General features: G+C 46.2%; 1 protein-coding gene across 8 annotated transcripts in view; it reads right to left on the bottom strand.

Moving 5' to 3' along the window:
* LOC120950107 (alpha-protein kinase 1-like) overlaps positions 1–20,425 on the bottom strand; it is a 72,905-nt gene that overhangs the window by 40,329 nt on the left and 12,151 nt on the right. For 6 of the 8 annotated variants that reach the window (XM_040367872.2, XM_040367873.2, XM_049605124.1 and 3 more), the window contains exon 2: positions 18,280–18,682. In XM_040367872.2, coding sequence (XP_040223806.2) covers positions 18,280–18,358 — 79 coding nt within the window. In that variant the 5' untranslated portion in view covers positions 18,359–18,682. Of the gene's footprint in view, positions 1–18,279; positions 18,683–18,859; positions 18,992–20,425 lie in introns of all 8 variants that reach the window. The other 2 variants (XM_049605122.1, XM_049605123.1) reach the window with 1 other exon arrangement.

Below are 20,425 nucleotides of genomic sequence, written 5' to 3'. Positions count from 1 at the left end.
AAAGCTCCCATGAAATTAGATGTTTGATGGTGATAAGAAACATTTGCATTACTAATCGGGGTTGTGCACGATTCCAAATAGAAAGTGGAGGAGAAAGAAAATAAGTAGAAATTAAGTGCGCGCCTAAGATTGTTTGCTGTGCGGAAGCGGGGCGATGTAGCGCGTCAATGTGATTCTGGTTAGTGATTAGATTCAATGGAACAGACGCGCGTTCGAGGAGGAATTATTAATGCAGGTTTCATTGCTGTATAATGGAGCATAGTGCAGACGACAGAACAAAGCGTTGCTATTCCTTCTGCCCGTACTTGTTGGACTATAGGATGATGGAACGCTGAACAGTTTCTGAAGTTCGTCTCATTCGTTTGACTCTTTCCCTGCAGGTGGTTACTTCACATCAGGTTGGCACAATTAGTTAAACCAGGTCAATTCTATGTGTTAGTTTGTTAATCCCACCACCATCCTTCGCATCTGTTCGCATGTTGTATTTTCCCCAAAGTCAAACCCCGTACGTCTCTAATCCCATCGTAAACCTTAGCAAATGGTCATTTTATTGAACGATGAAAAAATATCAAATTTCCATGTACCTTAGTGCTTCGCTATCAATCGTTGCATATGTCTGTCAAGGTAGAGTGAAGATAAAAACGCTACTTCCACGAAGGACGTTCCAGAGATACCGATGAAGTTATTGCAGAATTCCATTTCTTTCTGTTTTTGTGACGGAATGTTTCTTTTTGGGTTAATGCCCGCAAGACAGTTGTTCTTGGGGATCGATCAAACGAAAACGAGGGGTTGTATCGCATAATATTGGTTTAATGCTATTGCATAAATTATGCATTTTTCGAGGGACAGTGTCGCATTCTGAGATGTTTACCTTTTTTATAAACACTCAAATCTAACCTTTCAGACGTCCAGACATTTAAAATGTGATACACCAGGATTGCAAACAGCAAGGAAGAAATTCGTAAGTAATACCAAACAGAAGTCGGAACAAGTTGCCGAGAAAAGCGGTCAACAGGAGTCTTTCATCAACATTTCATCACAGTGTCCTAGCAGTCAACGATGTATTGGAAATTTCATCATCCTAATCAAGTCATCACTATTATGCAAAGGAACTGGCTTGTATTGATCTCATCGTGTATGCACTCTCGAAGCACGAAGCCTGTAATGGAAGCTTGAGGAATTCCAAATGAACTCAAACACTCTCAACTGTGAAGAGGAATGGTGTGTCGGCATGTCCGGAAGCAGCAGCAGCAGCAGCAGCAGCTTCTCCGACAGCCATTTTCAAATATCTTTGCCTCAGTGGTGATGTAAACTTGAAACGTGACCATGGTGTAAGTGTTTTTATGTTACCGTAACCCGACACCGTTCCTGACACAAGCCCAACTTCTTCAAATGTGGTCATCACTTGAAAGTCTATCCGGGCCACTCTTACCCGGTCGCTGTGTTTGGAGCGTAAGAACGCACACGCGCGCTTCCCGAGACGCCTTGGCGAAGGCTGCTTTGGTGTGCTGCGTTAAGTACCATTATGTATGATTACGTTGCGGGATTACTTACGAACCTCCGCAGCACCAGCTAGGGCAGGAGATAGCGGACCGATTCGAATCGTATATCATATTTATCGATACGGGACGTCTCTTCTTGCCGCAGCGGAATTGTAACCACACCGACCGTTCACTTGGGTCGATACTGAACCTACGAGACTTGGTTGCATTGGGGCATGATTTATGAGCCCACTTTTTCCCAGTGACCCTGGTGGTGGTGCTATAAAATTGGGGTGCGCAATTTAACATCCTTTTTAGCTAAAAATAGAACCGCTTGTCAGAGGTTAGCATGCAGCGCGCAAAAATTGGCGAAAAACGCCAACCAAAAAGTGGATGTGGTTTGTGATGTAACAAAGGCTACCAAAATTCCCACAATGAATTGCCAAGAATGTGATGATGATGTACCCAGATGGCGCCACTATAACCATTCCCTAGAACGGTCTGCACAAGAGGCGTGACGCGTCGGCGAGTTCGTGACGATTCGTAACGTAGCGGATTCTCACCCCATCTCCCCATCACGGACCATCGGCCAGCACCTTCGCAGTGGCCACAGTTCATTCCAGAAGATTTCCTTCCCGACGGTCCCCCTCGTAGCTGTCAGCGGCGCTGTCAAGTGCTCCAGGATGCATCTTCTTGTTCGCCCATAAACTATGCATACGCAGACACACATGCAAAAACGTGCTTCACCCTTTTGTCGAGTGCCATGCCTTCCACTCAGGAAGCGAGAGTCGTCTTCCTTCCAAGTGTGTGTGTATGTGTCTGTTGGGTTCGTGTTTTTTCTCTTCCTTCTTCCCGCTCTGTGTTCCTTCACAACATTAACCCCCGCGTGTGTGCATGCATCGTACGATAATAGCGTTTCCTGTTCTTGTCTTCGTGGATACAGCACAAACGGGTCTTCTTGCACACCGTAAAGGGGTGTATGTGTGTGTGAGTGGGGTAGGGGTTTCTGCTCAAGTCAGTTCCCGCTTCCGTTCCATTTCTTTTCTACTCGTTTTTTTTTTTGTTGCTACTTCTTCTCAAGAAGGAAGTAGCTTAGCACCATCATCTCATCCTCTCCCCCATCGTTGCACAACGACGTTTTAAAGAACTCAAATTTTCTGCACCGAACAATGCCCGCATCCATCCAGTGGCTTGTTCCGTGACGGCGAGGTTGGTGCACGATGGGAACTTTAATCAAACTCGTTGCCTTCCCGTGCCAGTTTTCTTGGGCAGCACGGAGGAATATGATACTCGAGGACTTCAGACAGAGAAGCCAGGAAGGACAAGAGACATGTGTGTGTGTGTGTTCTTTCTTCTTGAATCCGTGTTTATCCTCCTTTTGCTAAAGATGATAAGCGACATCCTACGGGGTCGCTTCTTCACAAATCTCTTGAAAAGCTGTGTTGAACAGAGGCTAAGAATAAGAGCGCGGGTGCATGCAAAACAGAAAACTACATGGCGCTTGAGGTGTGCACCGCACGGTCAACGTGTCACCCCCGTGCAGTTGACTGACGTGTGAAGCACAGGTAGTCGGGCAAGTGCAGCCAACACACCTGTGTAACTATCACACTGTTCCGTCGATTAGTTTATGTATTGCTTTCAAGGATATTCTCCGCGTCCCTCGTTTGGTTCGCAATGGCGGCCCCATCATTTTCGAAACCATTCAAAGTCCCATGAGCGGATTAGCAGTACACATACACATAGGCTGCAACTCTGCCTTTTCTTGGCTTTTCTCTGCCCCAGCACCATGTGGATGAGTGGATCTCGTACACAAATCCACCAAACAAATGTCCACGGGACAATCGCCCGCTCTTGCCTTTCTACTTTCCCATTTTCTTTTCATTGTACCCCACTCCTCCCTCCCTCCGCGGGCTGGACTATACTGCTTTGCTACTTAATGGGATTCGTCATAAAAAAAGAAAAAGCAATTACCCATTTGCGTAAGCCTCACGGGGAAAGGAGAGAGCACCAGCGGCGGCTACACAAAAAAGGTCACTTTTTAATCAAGGACATGCGGAGGTGCGCTCCCTCCGGTTATCGCCAACATTTGCTGTTGTTCGTGTGTGTGTGTGTGTGTGTTGCGTTTTTTTTTCGCTGCACACACACACACACACAATCATTGCCAGAGCAAAATGGAGCGCCGCAGCGGCCGCGTTTATCATCCACCGACGACGGGAGCGCGCGCGCAAGGACGATTGTGTAGAGCAGCGGGCGAGAAAATGCCATTTCGTCGCCGTCGTTCATTTAACGGCTCAATTAGTGTGCTTATTATTACACAGCACTCCTTCTACTACTGCCGGGGTTAATGGCGAGTTGGGTTGGGACAGCTTTTTATTTGTTTTCGGCACTGCTTTCGACGTTTTTAGCACTGCTGCACAACACCGCATTAGAGAGAAAGAGAGTGGGACTTAACCGACGAGCCGGACACCGGAAACCGGACTGAGGGAGGGTTTTCATTATCTTCGAGCTTCGGGTTCGCCGTCTACTTCCTACTTCAGGCACACTAGAACGGAATTTAATTTCAAGTGCTTCCAACCAAAAGCTACTCTTCTCGTACAAATTGGATCACTTCCGATTTTCTCACCAATAAACGTGGTTGCATTGGCCGTGGTCGAGATTTGTGCTGAAGGTTGAGCGTGGCTTAATGACTGGGACTCGTTACAGTATCAAACGAGCCAGGAATGTATCGTCTATTATTATCCTTGAGGACACAGATTAAGTGTCTTTCGTCTTGTCTAACCGATTTGTTTTAGATAAAAGCATTTCTAGGTATTTAGACCAGTGATTGTATTAAAAGCACTAAAAGTAATTAAATGAAACACAAACGTTGTATTCTATCATACAGCCACTCTAATAAAGAAGTCATGTGCCGTCACAATTAGTCCGCTCAACAGTCATTGTATGAAGGAAAGGAATACATTGTTTTGACTGCTCATTGGACATATTTTCCAACATTTGTGCCCGTTCCACAATTCACCTTCTATATGGCGCTCGTTTGCACAATCATTAATGGGCAGCTCAATGTTGACATTCCAAAGCGAGCGGGGAGTGCGAGAGGATTCCTCTAAAGCCTGGTATACACACACACAGGTATTCCTGGAACTGACGGCCGCCTTCTAAATGTCACCGGAATTTAATGAATTTAGTCTACGGCTCGGGCCCCCCGTGTCACCGTGGAGGAAACAATCCAACCTTTGCACGCTCGTACGCCCGCCTCCTCCCCTAGGGGTTGGTGTCCTATAAAGCTCGAACGACGTCACGGAACGATACCTTTCTTCGTGTGGGGAAGGTTGCCACACTCAGCTCGCCCGAACGAGGAACTACAACACCACTCGGTGCGGCCTGACTCTATAATTAGAAAACATGTAAAATAATTTCATTACATGACAGCGCGCACCAGAAATTAATACGCCGAGCAGCCGACGTTCGGAGCATGTCCAGCTTCTCACCGACATACACACACACACACGAGATGTAGAAGCGTGTAAGAAGCACATCTTCCCTCCGACGCTTCTTAAGGGTCAAGAGCTCCGGGGGAACGTGGGGCGATGGGAGTTGGTGGGAACTGGACCGACCCCAGCGTACAGAATTTGTTCCTTCGTGTCTTTACATTTTGCAAAACTGTGGCCTTGTGGTGTCTTACGCGGCACCGGTTTCGTGATCGACGCTCGCCGCGACGTCTCGAGGCGTTGACGCGAAAATGCGCATGTACAATCGCCTCCCTCCCCGACACAAAACTTGCGACGGTAGCGTGAGGGAAATTTGGCGCTCATAGTTCGCACGGTGGCGCAGAGTGGTCGTCCAATGGCCTACGGGCAAGTTTCAACTTGATCGGAGGTTTTACGGTTTTACGCAGATTCTTGGTATCGTCAAAGTTTTGTGGTCGTGTGGTTTCTGCTCAGTGTTCCTGGCTGGCTGGCGGTAGAATGTAAGATTGTCGAAACAACATTGTCCACCATCGCTAAGAGTGGCGGAGGTGGGATTTTTGAGGCGATTATTTTTATCGCCCGGCAGCGCAATACAATGTGCTCACAAGGTTGCTACCTAAATGGAAAGTTGCTTTTGAGGGCTGAGCATGACAGAATAGGTGTTTACGAAATTGAGTTTGTTTATCACAAGCCACGACGACAACGACTGCCGAACAATATGTAGCACAAATTGGCCAAGTTTATTCTACGCAGCCTGAAAGTATGCAATCCGTATGACACGAACCGCCTAAATGCAAGCAATTGACGCAACAAAATCTTCCTTTTGTCACTCTTCAAAATTGCCGCAGTTTCTGCTACAAAATTGACATTTTGCTAACAGAGCACGTTCATCATGTCATAGAACATTATTAATCAAAAAGTGGTTATTTATCTCATGTACGCTTGGGACGTTTTTTTTTAATTCAATAAAGCATTCGTGCAAGTCTAACTTTCCAAAACGACACCTAACAATCAATAAAGCACCTCTACTTAAAAGATGTGTAGTGTGATAACATTAAACTACCGCCCCGTACATTGCACGCAAGCTGACCCCCGAGAACAACCTTTGGTGAAGTGGAACTGTTCGTTGCCAGCGTAACCAACCTGCCACACCGTTCACATGGCATCGAAAGGCACGATTTGAAACCCAAACTCACTCTCATTAATGCCTTGTTAGCACGCTGGGCCGCCCCAAAACGCTGGGCCAAATGGCCGACCGTCATGAAATGTTTTACTATTGTCGGACAAACCATAAATGTGAGCCAGCCCTTCCCTCCTACTTATCCTTTATTACGTGTCTGTGGGTGAGTGTGTGTGTGTCGCAAAAACTAAATTAGTCGCCGGGTTGCCTTGGCTGTTTGACCACATTTCGATCCTTCCCGCTTTGATTACGGCTCAATTTGGGGTGCAAACACGAGCCCACACACAGCAACTAATTTCTGCGATGAAGTGCCCACCTTTACGATCAATTCTAATACACTCACATACACACATGTTGGAACAGATTTCGGTTTAGTCCTTTTGTCTGGTCGAGGCAGTCTAAGATAATCATTATGGTGGTTGCAAATTAATTTCATCGCCACGACCACAAGCACCGTCGGCCAGTTCCGGTGAGATGAGAACGAGTTCTAGGAGAGCGAGAAGCATCGCTAACGTCATTAGTTGTAGGCGGCACTATGTGCATAGCTTCATATATACCACAGACAAGTTTGAAACGAGCATGGCTGTTGAATTAAAAAGGAAAAGAAAAACATTACATTTATTGCAGCTTTTTTTTTTATTTTGAAAACAAACTTTTGCCGAGACGGCAAAGTTGTCAAGTAATCCGATTATTTCCGAGCCGGATGACTCTGCGCTCTCCGTCAGCCATAAAACCATATCAGATTACAAGTTTTGCTCACTATTATAAAACTGCTGCCAAACATAAAACATCACGTTCACGACGATTGCACGCCTCTCTCTCTCTCTACCTTCCATTCGCCCGCAGCGGTTGTAAAATACCGACGGAGCTGGCCAAAAACCACCGAAACGAAGCACACATATCGACCCACATGCCCACTAATACACACGGCTGACACTAAAGGATGTCATCCGGATGTCGGTTTCCAGAATTAAATTGAATCGTTTTTCGACTAGCCGCTCTCTCGCGCACTGCCGTGTCTCGCCAGCGCCTGGAGTCGTCTGACGCTTTTCAAAAGTGGGAAGGTACTACAACGCGCACTACTGTCGAGCAGCTATGATCGAATGTTATGAAAAAGGAACGAACGAACTGTTCCGTACTGATGCTGCAATGTCGATTGATTTTTGTCCCACCATCGCTTAACACGGGCTTGGAGTTTGGCAGGTTTTTTTGAGCTGCTTCCTCTTCTTCTCCTGCTGTGTGCAGCTACATCATTCTTCGAACCGAAAGGATAAATTAAATTTGGGTCACCATGCTGGTTTCCATTGCGGCAAAGATGAGCAAGAATGCAATTGTATGTGTGTCTGTGTGTGTTTTTATTGTCAAAAACATCAACGAGATACCGATTACATCATCAATCGCTTTTTTGATTATCGCTTTGTTCGTTGGACGTGGTTCGTGGACGATGAGATTGAAAAGCAGGAAGATAAAATACCAGCGAACTAACGACGAGGTGCAAAGATAGCACTAGATACGTGATACCATTGTTTTTGCTTCCAATTTTACATTAGATTTAAAATTTATTGAGATTTCGAGCAATTGGGAACATTATTCTGAGATTTAGTATGAGGAAAATACCCCTAAATGTATGCTTTTGGCGTTACTTGTAGAGAACGCCTTAAAGTATGCAAAGCACGCAACAAAGACGGCTTATAAATGTCTCTGTTAAAGCAATAAAGTCAGGCAAAATACGCAATGAAATACGATCGCGATTGGCGGTGCTTTGGCTGCTGTCACCTGGTAAAATTCCAAATTAAACACCCCTTACAGAAGAAACCCTACTAAAGTGGGTTTCAACACCGTCTAAAATACCTTTTGGAATGCATCGGGGTGCTCCCCTCAACACACGCCTACAAAAACTCGCCCAAGTGCGTGCATTTTCCACAAGACAATGTTCCTCCAAGACAACCAATCCCCGCCCATCACAACGGAGCTATCCTGGGGGGATGGCAAAATCTAATCAGCTACCCCTATCGCTGCAAGTGCTCGGCCTGCTACCTGGGAATGGGTCGCCATCGCCGCTGGGCGTGTCTGGTGGGTGTTTTATTTCTTAAAATATGTAGGAGGATATTGGAAATGAAATTTAATTTTCTCTCTTCTCGGCCTGCTCCCAACTGATCAGCTCAAGCCTCGACTGATTTTAACTCAAGCAATGGCCGCCACCGACGACGACGACGGATGTGTCCAGAAAGGGGCGGATGGTGTGTGTGTGTGTGTGTAGAAGAAACAGTATCCAAGGCTATGTTGAAATAGGTATCCTTTATGAGGGCGCCGGAAAGCTTTGATGATCACGTTGTCATTACCTTTCTGCGAAGCCGCTGTGTGGCGCTGTTTTTTCATTTACTTTGATGTCGGAATCCTTACGATTTGTTGATTTTCGCTTATACGCATGTGTGTGTGTCTTTGGTTGTATTTGTGTGAAAATGGAAAAAAAAATGGCGCGAAACACACACACACACACAGCCACACGCACGCGCTTTTAGAGAAAACAAAAGAGGGAAAAAACGAATAAAATATCAACCCTGAGCAATTTGGGAGGAAATGGACGTTGCGCGTAAGCGCCCGTAAAAAGGATATGAAAATGTTAATGGATTTCCGGCGGCCTAGGTCAGGAAGCGACCGGAGAAGCGTCGGTATTTGTGTGTGTGTGTGTGTGTGCCCCCAATCCAGCACTTTCCACTTTGTGAACCCTTTTTTCTCCCCCCATTTTTTTTTTTTTTTTTTTGCAGACACTGAGTGGCGGTGACCGAAAGAGCGTCGTTTGGCGTGAGATAGATTCCACCCTTTGCGTCCTTGACCGGTGCTCCCTTGTGGGTTGTTTTGCTGCTCACTCACCGTTCTGGCGTCTGGTGCGAAATTTTGCCATTCAAAATTGATTTCCTCTCCAAACAACGCTCAGCGACACAGAAAGAGGAGTGGTGTTGAAGAAAGTGGATGATGAACCATTTGTGGCGCTGTTTGAAACAGAAACGGCATCAGTTTCGTTTGAGAGATGCTTACCCCCGCGCCCCGGGCCTTGCAAAACGACGGGCATGTCTTGAAGCGAAACCTTGAGGTGCCTATTCAAAAGGACGCTGTGTGTAAATAATTCAAAACGCTCGAGAGCGAGTCAAACGTCAAGTCGAAGTGTCGTCAGATTAATAATCCACGCCGAGATTGTTTCCGATGGGCGTGTGCGTTGCGAGCGAGAACACACAGCCGTGCGTGGGGCGATGGAGGTAAAAGGCCACACTGTCGGCGCCGGCAGGAAGCACATAATCTGTTTCTTTCACGACGGCATTCGATGGCGAAATAGAGACGCTTCAGCAGGGTGGAGTGGAAGCGTGAAAGTAACTTTTCGTCTGAGCTGATTGGCTTAAAAATGATGGAAGCGTGGCACCGTTCGCACATTATCCCCCGTCCCCGTTTCCCGTTGAGTCACTCGAGTAAAGATCCATTTAGCAAACCACCACCCTGCTCCCTCCCAACACACACACACACATAAATTTCAATGGGCAAACAAACGATCGAACAGCGCCAAAACGTAACATAAACAGATGATAATTAGGGCGCACGAATGGTGGTAGGCGAATCATTTCGCAAACGCAAAATCTTCACACTCAACGCGTTCGATATAGATTCGACCCGAGGCTGGTTGGCACAAAAAAGAATGGGGGGGGGGGGGAGGGGAGGAAATGGCTCCGGCAGAGGAAATGAAAATCAGTATATCAGTGTGAATGGGAGCGGCTGATTCCTTTGCAGGGTGAAGGGCGAGGAAACACATTTTGACAACGTGTTTAACGCAAATGAATTGGCAAATCGATTTTAAATGGCAATCAAACCCGAATGAACTTTCCCCAAGGGGCGAGGAAACCGGGAAGTGTAGTAATGAATTTCCACGAACCGTTTTTTTACGATAATGTACCAGCAAACTCGTCCATTCCAGTGATGTGCAAATGGAACGCTCATTTTTGTAAACAAGCCGAGGGCAAATAGATTAATTAACGGTAGCTCGTCTGTTCATTTTATTACTCACAGTTGACCTAAGTCGTTGCAGTATCATTGAGTATGAATGTTGAGTTTATTTATGACTTTAATTTTCAACCCTGACTGCATGATGGAGAAGCCTGGTGCTTTATAAAAAAGCATTATTTATTTATTTAAAGTATGATTAAATTCCTTATTTGCATGCTACCAATCATGTTAAAGTAAAATTCAGGCCGATATCTTTCTTTTCAAACTGATTCTTTTACATTAAATCGTTCGATTTCACGGCTTTAAATTACATTTCCCAAGCGCCTGATCCACACAAATCGGCATTTTCCTTCAGAGACCGAGGCATCGAAATCCATCCACTAACATGGGGATTTACTGCAGCAACAACAGACACCGTGTGAAAGAAACGATCTGCAAACGCACATTATTCAATCTATTTTCCTGCAGGTTGAAAAATTGGATAAATTTCCCTTCCGTCCTCGTCGTGTGCGGATTTTGGGCTGTGATGGAAATGTAAACTTCTGCTGCAAAACCGTTCATTACCAGCCGCCGGTCTCTTACTGGCTTCCAATAACAATTTACTTGCGACACACACACACACACACAGGCGCACAGAATGTAATATGCCACTCGAGATTGGCTGTTAAACACACGGCTCGTGATAGCATGTAATGTAGGGGGGAAAAAGACAGCAGCGTTACGCGACACGGTTACATGTTGGCGCGGTAAACCATCACCATCACCGCGAGTGTATATTAAGATACGGGTAGTGTATCGCGGATTTCCTGTGTGTGTTCTTCAGCAAGCCAAGGCTCAGTCTTTTCGCCGCTGAAGCCACTCGAAATGGAAATGGAATGGAAACAAATGCTCGCAATTTACCTTTGCGCCACCGCTTGATGGGCCCACCACGGTAAGACGGGCGAGCAACCCGCAAAGACCTGAAGAAACACACACACACCTCATGTGGCTCATTTCGGGGAAAACCATCGTTCTGAATCGGTGCTCGTGCTGCTGTGCTGGTGTATTATAAATCACCGTTTCACGCCCCCATATACCAACTTGCCCTGCCTGGAGACGAAATGGAGATGAGCTGCCGCCTTCAACCGAATGGCATCACCCGAAAAAAAAAGAAAAAAAAAACATCGCGGCACACATTATGTTCGTTTGCTAAGCACCTTCCTCTTTCGCTCTCTCGAATGGGTAATCGAATCACTGCACGGTTCTATGCTGCCTGTGGGCTCTGCCTGGTTCTTACCGAAATGCCACCACTTTCCTTTAGCTGCGCTTCGTGCCGCTAAAGCTAAATATAGCTCATTGCTCGTTATGCTCATTTGCAATAATTTTTTACTAGCTCAGAAATAAATGTCTGCCCAAAGCGTGCTTTCACGTTGCCTGTGTGTTTGTGTGCCTGTGGGGTAGGACGTGCCCCGCAACAACCATACCCCCTAACCAACTGTGAAATCGTCCTGCTTCAATAGCCGGTGGTGCCGTGGTCGAGTTATTTTCCACTCCCCACTTGCAGCAAACCACTGCCACCGTCTTCGAAGGCGTCTCTCTCTCCTGTGAAAAGATCGAAGTTTTGCCAAGAAAAAAGGAATAAGGATATTCTAGGAATAAGGAACGTGGGCAGAATCGGTCGAACTTGCAGAAAACTAAAACGTCGGCACGGAAATAGAACACGAATCAAAAGCGGCCAGCGAGAAAAAGCCACAGCCAACTTGCAGCTTTTTACGTGTTGTGCTCTTGCCATTGTATGCTGCTGTTGTCTCGGAAAGTGTTTGTTTTCATCTTAGTTTATTCAGGCTGCTGGTGGGAGAGCGTGTGCCACACGCTTCAAAGATAAGCGGAAAGTCGTGCACCGGACCAGACCGGCATGGCGCACCGGAGATGCTTTTCTGCAGCAAATTATCGTTCTTTTTATAACTTTACACGTTTCTCGGTGTAGTTTTTTTTATCCATTTCCTTCCCAGTATAGGGGCGAGAGGGGAAAATGCGGAATGAAAACAACCTCGGAATGGTAAATAAAAGAGATGTATTCTGTTCGCTAGAAATCGAAATGAGTGCAATGAAACAAACAAAAAACTTGCTCCCTTCTTTCTTGAATGAAACTCATTTTCGCAAAAGTGACAAAGTTTTCCCTGTTCCCCGCTCTAGCCACAAGGCCACAAGAAACGGCGAGACGAAAGAAAGAAAGAGAAACATTGTCTAATCAAAAGAAAACTGCGACTCGCTGTGTTGGGAAGAAAAACAACAAAAAACACATCCTGTTAGGTGGAAAATCGATTTCATTATCTTACTGTTTGCAGGCGCCTTTTTTTCAACCCACCCAAAGCACACACACACAGCGCTATAAAACAGAAATTTGATTTTAATTGCTGTACCACGACGGTAGCGGTGACTCAAAAAGATGACAGGCGAAAACTGGAAAACAATGAAAAGCACACCTGAGAAAAGCTGTTAATTTATCGCGCCACACGTCTTGGAGTAAGATTTAATGCGACAAAAGTTTTCACGCGACACACTTTGGCACATGATAAAGAGCCACTTGGAATGGATTAAAATAACGCCGGAAATAATGATATTTCTCCAGCCTCTCGATCGATCTCACTTGAGACACTGTAAAAAGGCCTTTTCCTAATACGAATGGCCACAAATACAAATGGTCTTTCCCTCTCTTTACTCTACCTTGGCCTGACCCAGGACGAGATGATTATTTCAGTTTTTTTGGCCCTCGTCCTCGGTGCTCGGTGTGGTTTCAATTCCCAAACGATGCTTAAAAGTGTCCTCGTTAAATCACGTCCACACGCTTTTCCGTTTTTCCGATGACTTGGGACATTTTTATGCCTTCCCTCTCTCTCTCTCACGTTCCTTTTCTCAGTTCTCCCATCTCACCACCAATCAGTTCAATGCAAACTTTTACACTCCCAAAGGGGTTCCTCTCCTTCCGCTTTGAGGACCTCCGGCTAAAACTCACGCGTCACTTTGTCACTGACGTCAGCAAGAAACCCCGCCGCCGCCGGTTGACGCTTTGCTTTGTGCTGTGGTTTTGTTTTAGAGCTCGAGCACACACACACACACCGGCACTACGGTATAAAACCCGGTTTCATCCTAACAACTTAATAACAACAATCTGTGAAGTCGAAACCCCCTTTACTCCACTCCCCGGCACGGTCCGTTGTACGGATTCGGCAGTGCGCAACCAAAACCCGAACGGCGTAAGGTATCGCGCCGTGTGTGCGCCTTTGTTCTTTGTGGCCGGGTTGTCTACCCCGGTGCCAAAGGATTGTACAGCGCCCGATTGCCCTTTGAAACCGGTCTTACCGAAAGCTCCAGTAAGCATGCAGGTTCGCTTCAAGTGAGCGCTGGTCGGTTAGGCAGTTTTGGTAACGCGTATTGCATACTTTAAGGCGGTTTTGCAAGCGGAATTTGGAAATCAAATTTGGAACATTTAAATCGATGGCAAAATCTTAATTCGCACAGTAACCCTCAAAAAGCAATGTACGCAAGAGAAAGGGACGCCAACAAGCCGAAACGAAACGAGCCGGCTAGTTTGGTGAATTATTTAACATACGCAAGAGCGTGTATCATCGCCCTGCAGAGACATACACACATGCGAGCAACATTCCTGAGCTCTCCACTCGGTACTTGTGTGTAAGTGTGTGTGTGTGTGGGTCTGAGTGGTGGTTAACATTTCCGACATGGCAACAGTGAACCAGTGAACAACGAACGGTTCCAGCCGACTGGTCGGAATGCTCTGGGCACGCTCTGTTTGTGTGCGTGCGTGTGTGTGTGTGTCCTCTGTTCGTCCTTTTTCGCAGCGGCATGCTGTTCCGAAACCCAAAACTGATACCACTTTTAGGCTCCGCATTATACTACTAGCCACAGTTTACAACAAGCAGTGGGGGGCGGTTGGTTTTGGGCGAAAAGATCATTATAACTTTTCAACCATCTCGAGCGTTCGGAACGCGTTGTGGAAGCGGAGAGCGAGAGGGTGTTTCCTAAAAATATCATAAATTTCTAAAACTGATCTGCAAAAGAGACAACAACGTAGAGGAAGCTAATGTTTGTGTTGGCTCGTGACCCTTGCGATAAAGTGCGAAGATTGCCTCAAGGTTCGATAGCCCAGAACAAGCATTTTGGGGGTACGATTTCATTAAAATGTACTACAACCCTGCCGATCGATGGGAAAGCGGCGGCCATCGGAATTGATTCATTCATTTTTCAGCACCCAAAGCAAGACCACGGGGGGATGAAGGTACAAAATGGCATTTTTAAGAAGCCGCTCATCGAGCTTCCCTGTGCTATGATTTATGGATTCTTGATGCAGAGCGCCTCGCAAATGGGGAAAGAGTATACATTCAAGTGACGCAGGATGGGTAAGATATTTACAAAATACATCAACCGTACCCATTAACAAAGGCGTGATGGGTAAGGGTAATTAATCGTGCAAAGTAAGGGTGTATCGGGTGCTGCAAAGCTTAATCATCAAGCTAACACTGCTTGGAGCGCTTGCAGGCACACAGACAAACGATTAACAACAAGACTTTGCAGGGCCCCCATCTAAAAAAGCTGTTCTGTGATGAGCATTGCATAAATCTAGGCGCTGTTCTGTGATGAGCATTGCATAAATCTAGGCGATTTGTGCTTCCAATTACATTATTTATTAGTCGCTTTTATTACGAACATCTGTTTTGCAGCATAAAATTGACACTCTGCCAACACAGTGTGGGGAACTCCAACATTCTTAAATCCTACCAAACCGAAGAATAATCGTCTGGTGTACGTCGGGAGCAATTTAAACCATTTTCATCCAATAGCAGGACTCCCTTTGGTGGACAAAAAACAGCACAAATAGGAGGGCAGGATTGACCAGCATGTTGACCAGCACAAAAGAACGCAATCTACACCTGACGCCAGTCATCGACCACCGCAAGCTTTTTTCGGAGGGGCCAAAAACGAACCTCATTAATCTTCTTTTACTCTGCCAACCCCCGGCTCCGGGGGAACGTGGAACGTGGGCGCAAAAAGACAAATTAGGCTGCCGCACACCTCCTTGCCCTTGTGTTTGTGACCGATGACCGATTTGAAATCTACCACCAAGGGAACTGTCAGCTGCTGTTGCGGACTTTATCCGAGCGCGCGGATTGGGGCAGCAACAGAAACGAAGCGACGAGATGCAAAACACTGGCAATGAAATTACCAACGCTCAAAACTTATCACTTTGCGGCGGGGCGCGTGCTGCATAAATCGTGCAATAAAAGCTGCTTTGCACCCCATTGTGTCCTTCCACTGCAAGGGCGGGTGCGCGCTTCGTAGCGAATTTGTTTGCAGGCGAAGGGAAAACAGATGCAAAAATAAAAATAAGAAACATTCTCCAAAGAAAGTTAACTCGCCTTTTCCCCCGGGTGACATCTAAGCTATGAATGCTGCGGCTACAACTACCACCGACCCGCACATCCACATATACACGTGTTATGCTTTTGTTGCATAGCAAATTTCCAACCCCGCTTGGTTGCTCGGTTTACGACCACAGCCGAGAGAACAAGAAAAATCAATTCCCGCTTCACGACATGCCATTTTTTCTGGTTTTTCTTGCTTCGCCACATCCTTTCGGATCGGATTCTGCGTCCCGAGAGAAGCGAAACTTCACCTAACGAACTGATTTATGGCCAGTGCCATTGATTTATGGCTGGCTGTTCGCGACCGTCCACTAAACCAATGTAACCGAAGGGAGAGAGAGAGAGAGAGAGAAAGAATATGTCTGTAATATCTGGAGCAAAGTTTTAGCAGGATATTGGCGATAAAATGCAGCATGCAATTTGTGGTAATATTTTAAGATTTGCATATTACAACCAACTTATCATTCAAATTTATGCTCCATTGGGCACGAGAAACGTTATTAATTTATTATGAAATTTAAAAAACACCACTCAAACCCCGAAAGAAAACGCTCACTACTTTCAAGGCAGACAAAAGGACCTTCCCAGAATGTCTGTGCCCCGAACGAGAAACGTGCGCCAAAAATATCAACAGGTATTATCATTTCACATTGATTTGTCATTTCACAGGCTCTAGAAAAGTATCATTTACCCGTTTTAAGCGGAAAGGGCAGAACCATAATCGCCGACACAAACAAAAGCAACATCAAAAAATAAAACCAACGCCCATCAATGCTAACGAGCTTAATTTGCACTTTTCACTCCATTCCCAGGGCGAACTCCTTTGCCCACTGTCGGAGAAACAAAAATAATGATTATTGCTCGATGTAAACACAACCCGAACCTACCGGAAAAAATCGCCCCTCCTTCACCCGCCATACTTTTCTATCACCATTATCCATTACCGCGTGCAAAATGGCTACCAAGCCGAGCGACAATCCACGCAGCAAGCGCACAAAGCAGGTAAGGCAAAAGGGCACAACACCATGCTCTATCGATCGGGGGAAAAAGGCTCACCTGGGACGGACATTTATGTGCGGCGGTCATTATGCTGCCGCTACACCAGCCGGACAGCTAACAAATGAAAAAAAGAACAGCAAAACCACCACACTTTTGACTGAAAGTTGACCAAATTAAATAAAAAACCCACCCTGAGAACCTGTCGGACTGGATTGAGAACACGGCCGTGTCCTGTACCGTTCACGATACACACCTGACCACCTGTGTGTGTGTGTGTGTCTGGGCGCCCCGACCAAGAATATCCGATCAATAAAGCAATTTTCACACAATTTAGCTTCTTACGTCCGGTTTTACACTCTCCACAAGTCTGTCGACGGTTTCAGAACGACGGCGACGACCCGTTCGGCGAGGCACGGGGACGTGAGAGCACGGTGAACGGATTTGTTGTGCCGGTTTTCTTCTTCCCAGGTGCGGCTGGAGTGTCGTTAAATTACAGTCAGGTTCATTTTGATGGAATTAGTGTCTGCGCAAGGACATAAAACGGGGGGCTCTCTCTCCCAAGGACAGTTATTTTGATAATAACCTCTCAATCAAAATTCGAAGAAGTTGAAACACACCACGGCGGCAGAGGTGGTGGACAAAATTCCACCGCGGGAAAAATCAAACGAACCGAGCTGGAAAAGCTATTTCCTGCTCACTCGTGCATGTGAAATGATTTCGCAAAAGCAAGCGAATTGCAAGAAATAGTAATAAAAACATTAAAGTCATTTTAATTTTTTCTAGCTGGAAACAGCTATAATGCCACCTCTCTATTTTGGTTAGTTCAAAATACTTGTAGCAAAAGAGTCACGATACTTGGGGTAAATTTTAAACCCTAATCCAGAAGCTTTTGTTCTAAAGCATATTTCGTTTACTATAGAAAAAAAACTCCCATTAAATGGCCCACAGAGAAAAAGTTTTTTAGCCTCTTCTGCACAGCTATTTTCTGTGCCAAATTCCACACTGGCCCACAGGTTCAACAGTTTGGCCGGTTTGCGCTGCCGTTGGCTTTTTGCTCCGACCTTAGCTGTCCATATTTTTGCCGCTTTTATGGCCGCAAATGCCTCCGCCACCCATCCCAGCACGTTGGGTCCGAAATTGATTTGCAGACCGAAGCCCCAGGCCGGATCCGACCGGAGCTTAAAAGTAGCCATAAAAGAAGCACGGCACACAACAACAAAAAACATGCTTCGATTCGACCAGATGCTCGTTTTATACCTGCTTTTTCCTCCTCTATTTCTTCTTTTTAATAAAATTGATTTCCTAACCCCGATGCCCCATGTAGCACAACGCAATGGAACGCGCAGAGAGGCGGGTGTAAAAACGGCCCCCAAAAATAGAGCGATCTTTTATCGACCAATTTGGGCGTCAGTCAGGTTTCGGTGAAGGTTTCAGCACCCGCGCCCGCGCCCACGCTGGGAAGATGATGGACAACCGCGACGCGTGCAGACGGGGCTTCGAGCATTTTATTTGATCTGTGTGGGTGCCTCACAATTTCCCTTTAATCGGCAGCGTTTGATCCTCTCCAGGGCCCTGGAGGAGCCCCTTAAACCATTTAAACTCCTGAAATGTACATTCAAATTCCACTGCAAATCATTCAACGAGCAAGCTGGACCTTCGTTTTACCACCGAAAACAGTACACACACTGCAAATCGAATTACTAACGCCTTTGCGCGTACAAACAGACAGCGCTACTTACTGTGGCCGCTTTTCTTGCCGTTCGATTTACTTTTGTTCTTCCTCGGGTAGAGATGGATCTTGCTCTGTCCGCAGCCCATTCTGGTGGCACTTGCAGAAGGTTGTCTAAAGCCGGATACTCTTCACACTACACACAGCACACACACACAGCACACAGCACACACACACACGCCCCGGAACTTAGCAGGGACTACCAGTCGAGACTGCCGGGGCCAGTTTACCGCCCATCGGGAGGGAAAAGCGCTACACGCAACGGTGGTGCGCACCGGATTCAGCACAGCTCGTCACGCAGCGCCACCTCATATTTCTGCCGCATATTTCGTTACACTCATACTGGTACGCACACACACACACACGCACACACACTTTGCTGTACGGCACACCTAGCACTGGGGTTTGACCACCTGTCACACAAACGCGAACACAAGAGAGGGAATAAAAAAGAAGGGGGAAAACTATAATTTAAAAGCCCTTTTCACACAGATGTAGAACCATTAAGCGCTTTTAGTACTGACGATTTCATTAGGAAAAACACACAGAATAAAATATATGAAATTCACTCAGTTGTCACTCTCACACACTTTCAACACAGCCACACAGGCACATAAGATAATCCGGCTATTTATTATATCGAGAGACTTCAAGTGAGTAAGTCACAACAATCTCTCAGACAGGCAAGCTGAGAAGATGTTTTTTGAGCCATTTTAACAACCCTGAAATGGAAAAAAAGAAAAACTAGTTTAGTATTTTATCATTTTAAAAGATCTTATTATAGTCGAAGAAATATAGAGAACATCTAATAGGTACATTTATAATATTACATTTAAGAAAGAAGAAAGGACGATAAAATGAATCAAGAAATAACAAAATAAATGTGTCACAAATGGGAAGACAAAATGCCATTATTTTGTGAAATTGTTCCAATCATTTGATGTATTTGCTATTGTATATACTTTGTGTTATTTGTTCTCAATCAAATCAATCAAATTTTTACATATCTCACTTGTCACAATCACACGACTGACTTTAATACACTTAAATTACTTAATTATAGTAATGGAAAAAAGGAACAGCTTGCATCCAGCACCAGCTAGCAACGTGTGGGGCACAGCGGCAGCTGAAATAATTGCCACACAGCCACACACACTCACACACACTCACATAAAGCTATTAGTATCGGTGGTGCATCTTTCCACCGCCGGAAGCGACCAAACGCCGCCGCCGCAGCACAGGACAACCGGACCCACAAAAAGAGAGTAGAGAAAATTATAAGCTAATGGAGTAATGGATCGTGGATCAATTTCCATCCACAGCTTCCACCGTTTCCTCCCATGGCGCCCCTTCCCTCCTATCACCCTTTTCCGCTCTAGCACACGGTAAAAAGGATAAACCGAAGCTTTTAACACAGCCACTACGGGGACGGGATGGGTTGGCCCTGTTCACACGTGCCACAGACACACACACACACACAAAGAGTCCGTCAAACGCCCCGGAGCCTGTTTGCGTAAGCATTTTTATGCTCGCTGTTCCATCAACCCAACCCAACGGTGCGGTGGAGGAGAAAAGGAGGTCGACGCGTTCGAGCGCATGTTGCTCCCGCGTCGATCGTCGTTGCTTGCGAGAGCACTCGGGGGAAATTATTGTCCGGCACAAGCGGTGGGAAATGGTTGCCTCCGCACCCCTTTTTTTGTTGCCACCCCCAAAACGCACAGCCCACGGACCAGTGTTGTTGCCCCGCCGCATTTTAGTAGCTGTTATTCCCATTTCCGGGACTGAGCGAACTCCACACGCTGGCCTTCATTTCACCTAATGCAATCTGCTGCTGCTGCTGCTGCAATAAACTCGTCACAACACAGTCACCATCCGCTCACGGGATAAAAAAAGAAGCCTCAAGCACTGTTCACAGAGCGGATGATGATGATGATGATGTTTTCTGGCGGGCTTTCATGTACCAGGATTGCAGCAATGGTTCTAGTTGACACACACACACACACAACGGGGAAAATAGCAGCGCGGCACCGTCAAAATGCCGAACGTGCGTTGCCCGGAAAATTAATTAATCATTGCGTTGCGATAATTTAATTGAATTTTCTGTCCACCCTCCCCTGTCCCCGGGGGTCCCGTGATTGATGGGTGTGAGAGAAAGG

Source organism: Anopheles coluzzii, chromosome 2, assembly GCF_943734685.1.
Source record: "Anopheles coluzzii chromosome 2, AcolN3, whole genome shotgun sequence".
Lineage (NCBI taxonomy): Eukaryota > Metazoa > Arthropoda > Insecta > Diptera > Culicidae > Anopheles > Anopheles coluzzii.
Note: the sequence above shows the minus strand (reverse complement) of the source record. Positions and strands in the feature narration are given on the sequence as shown.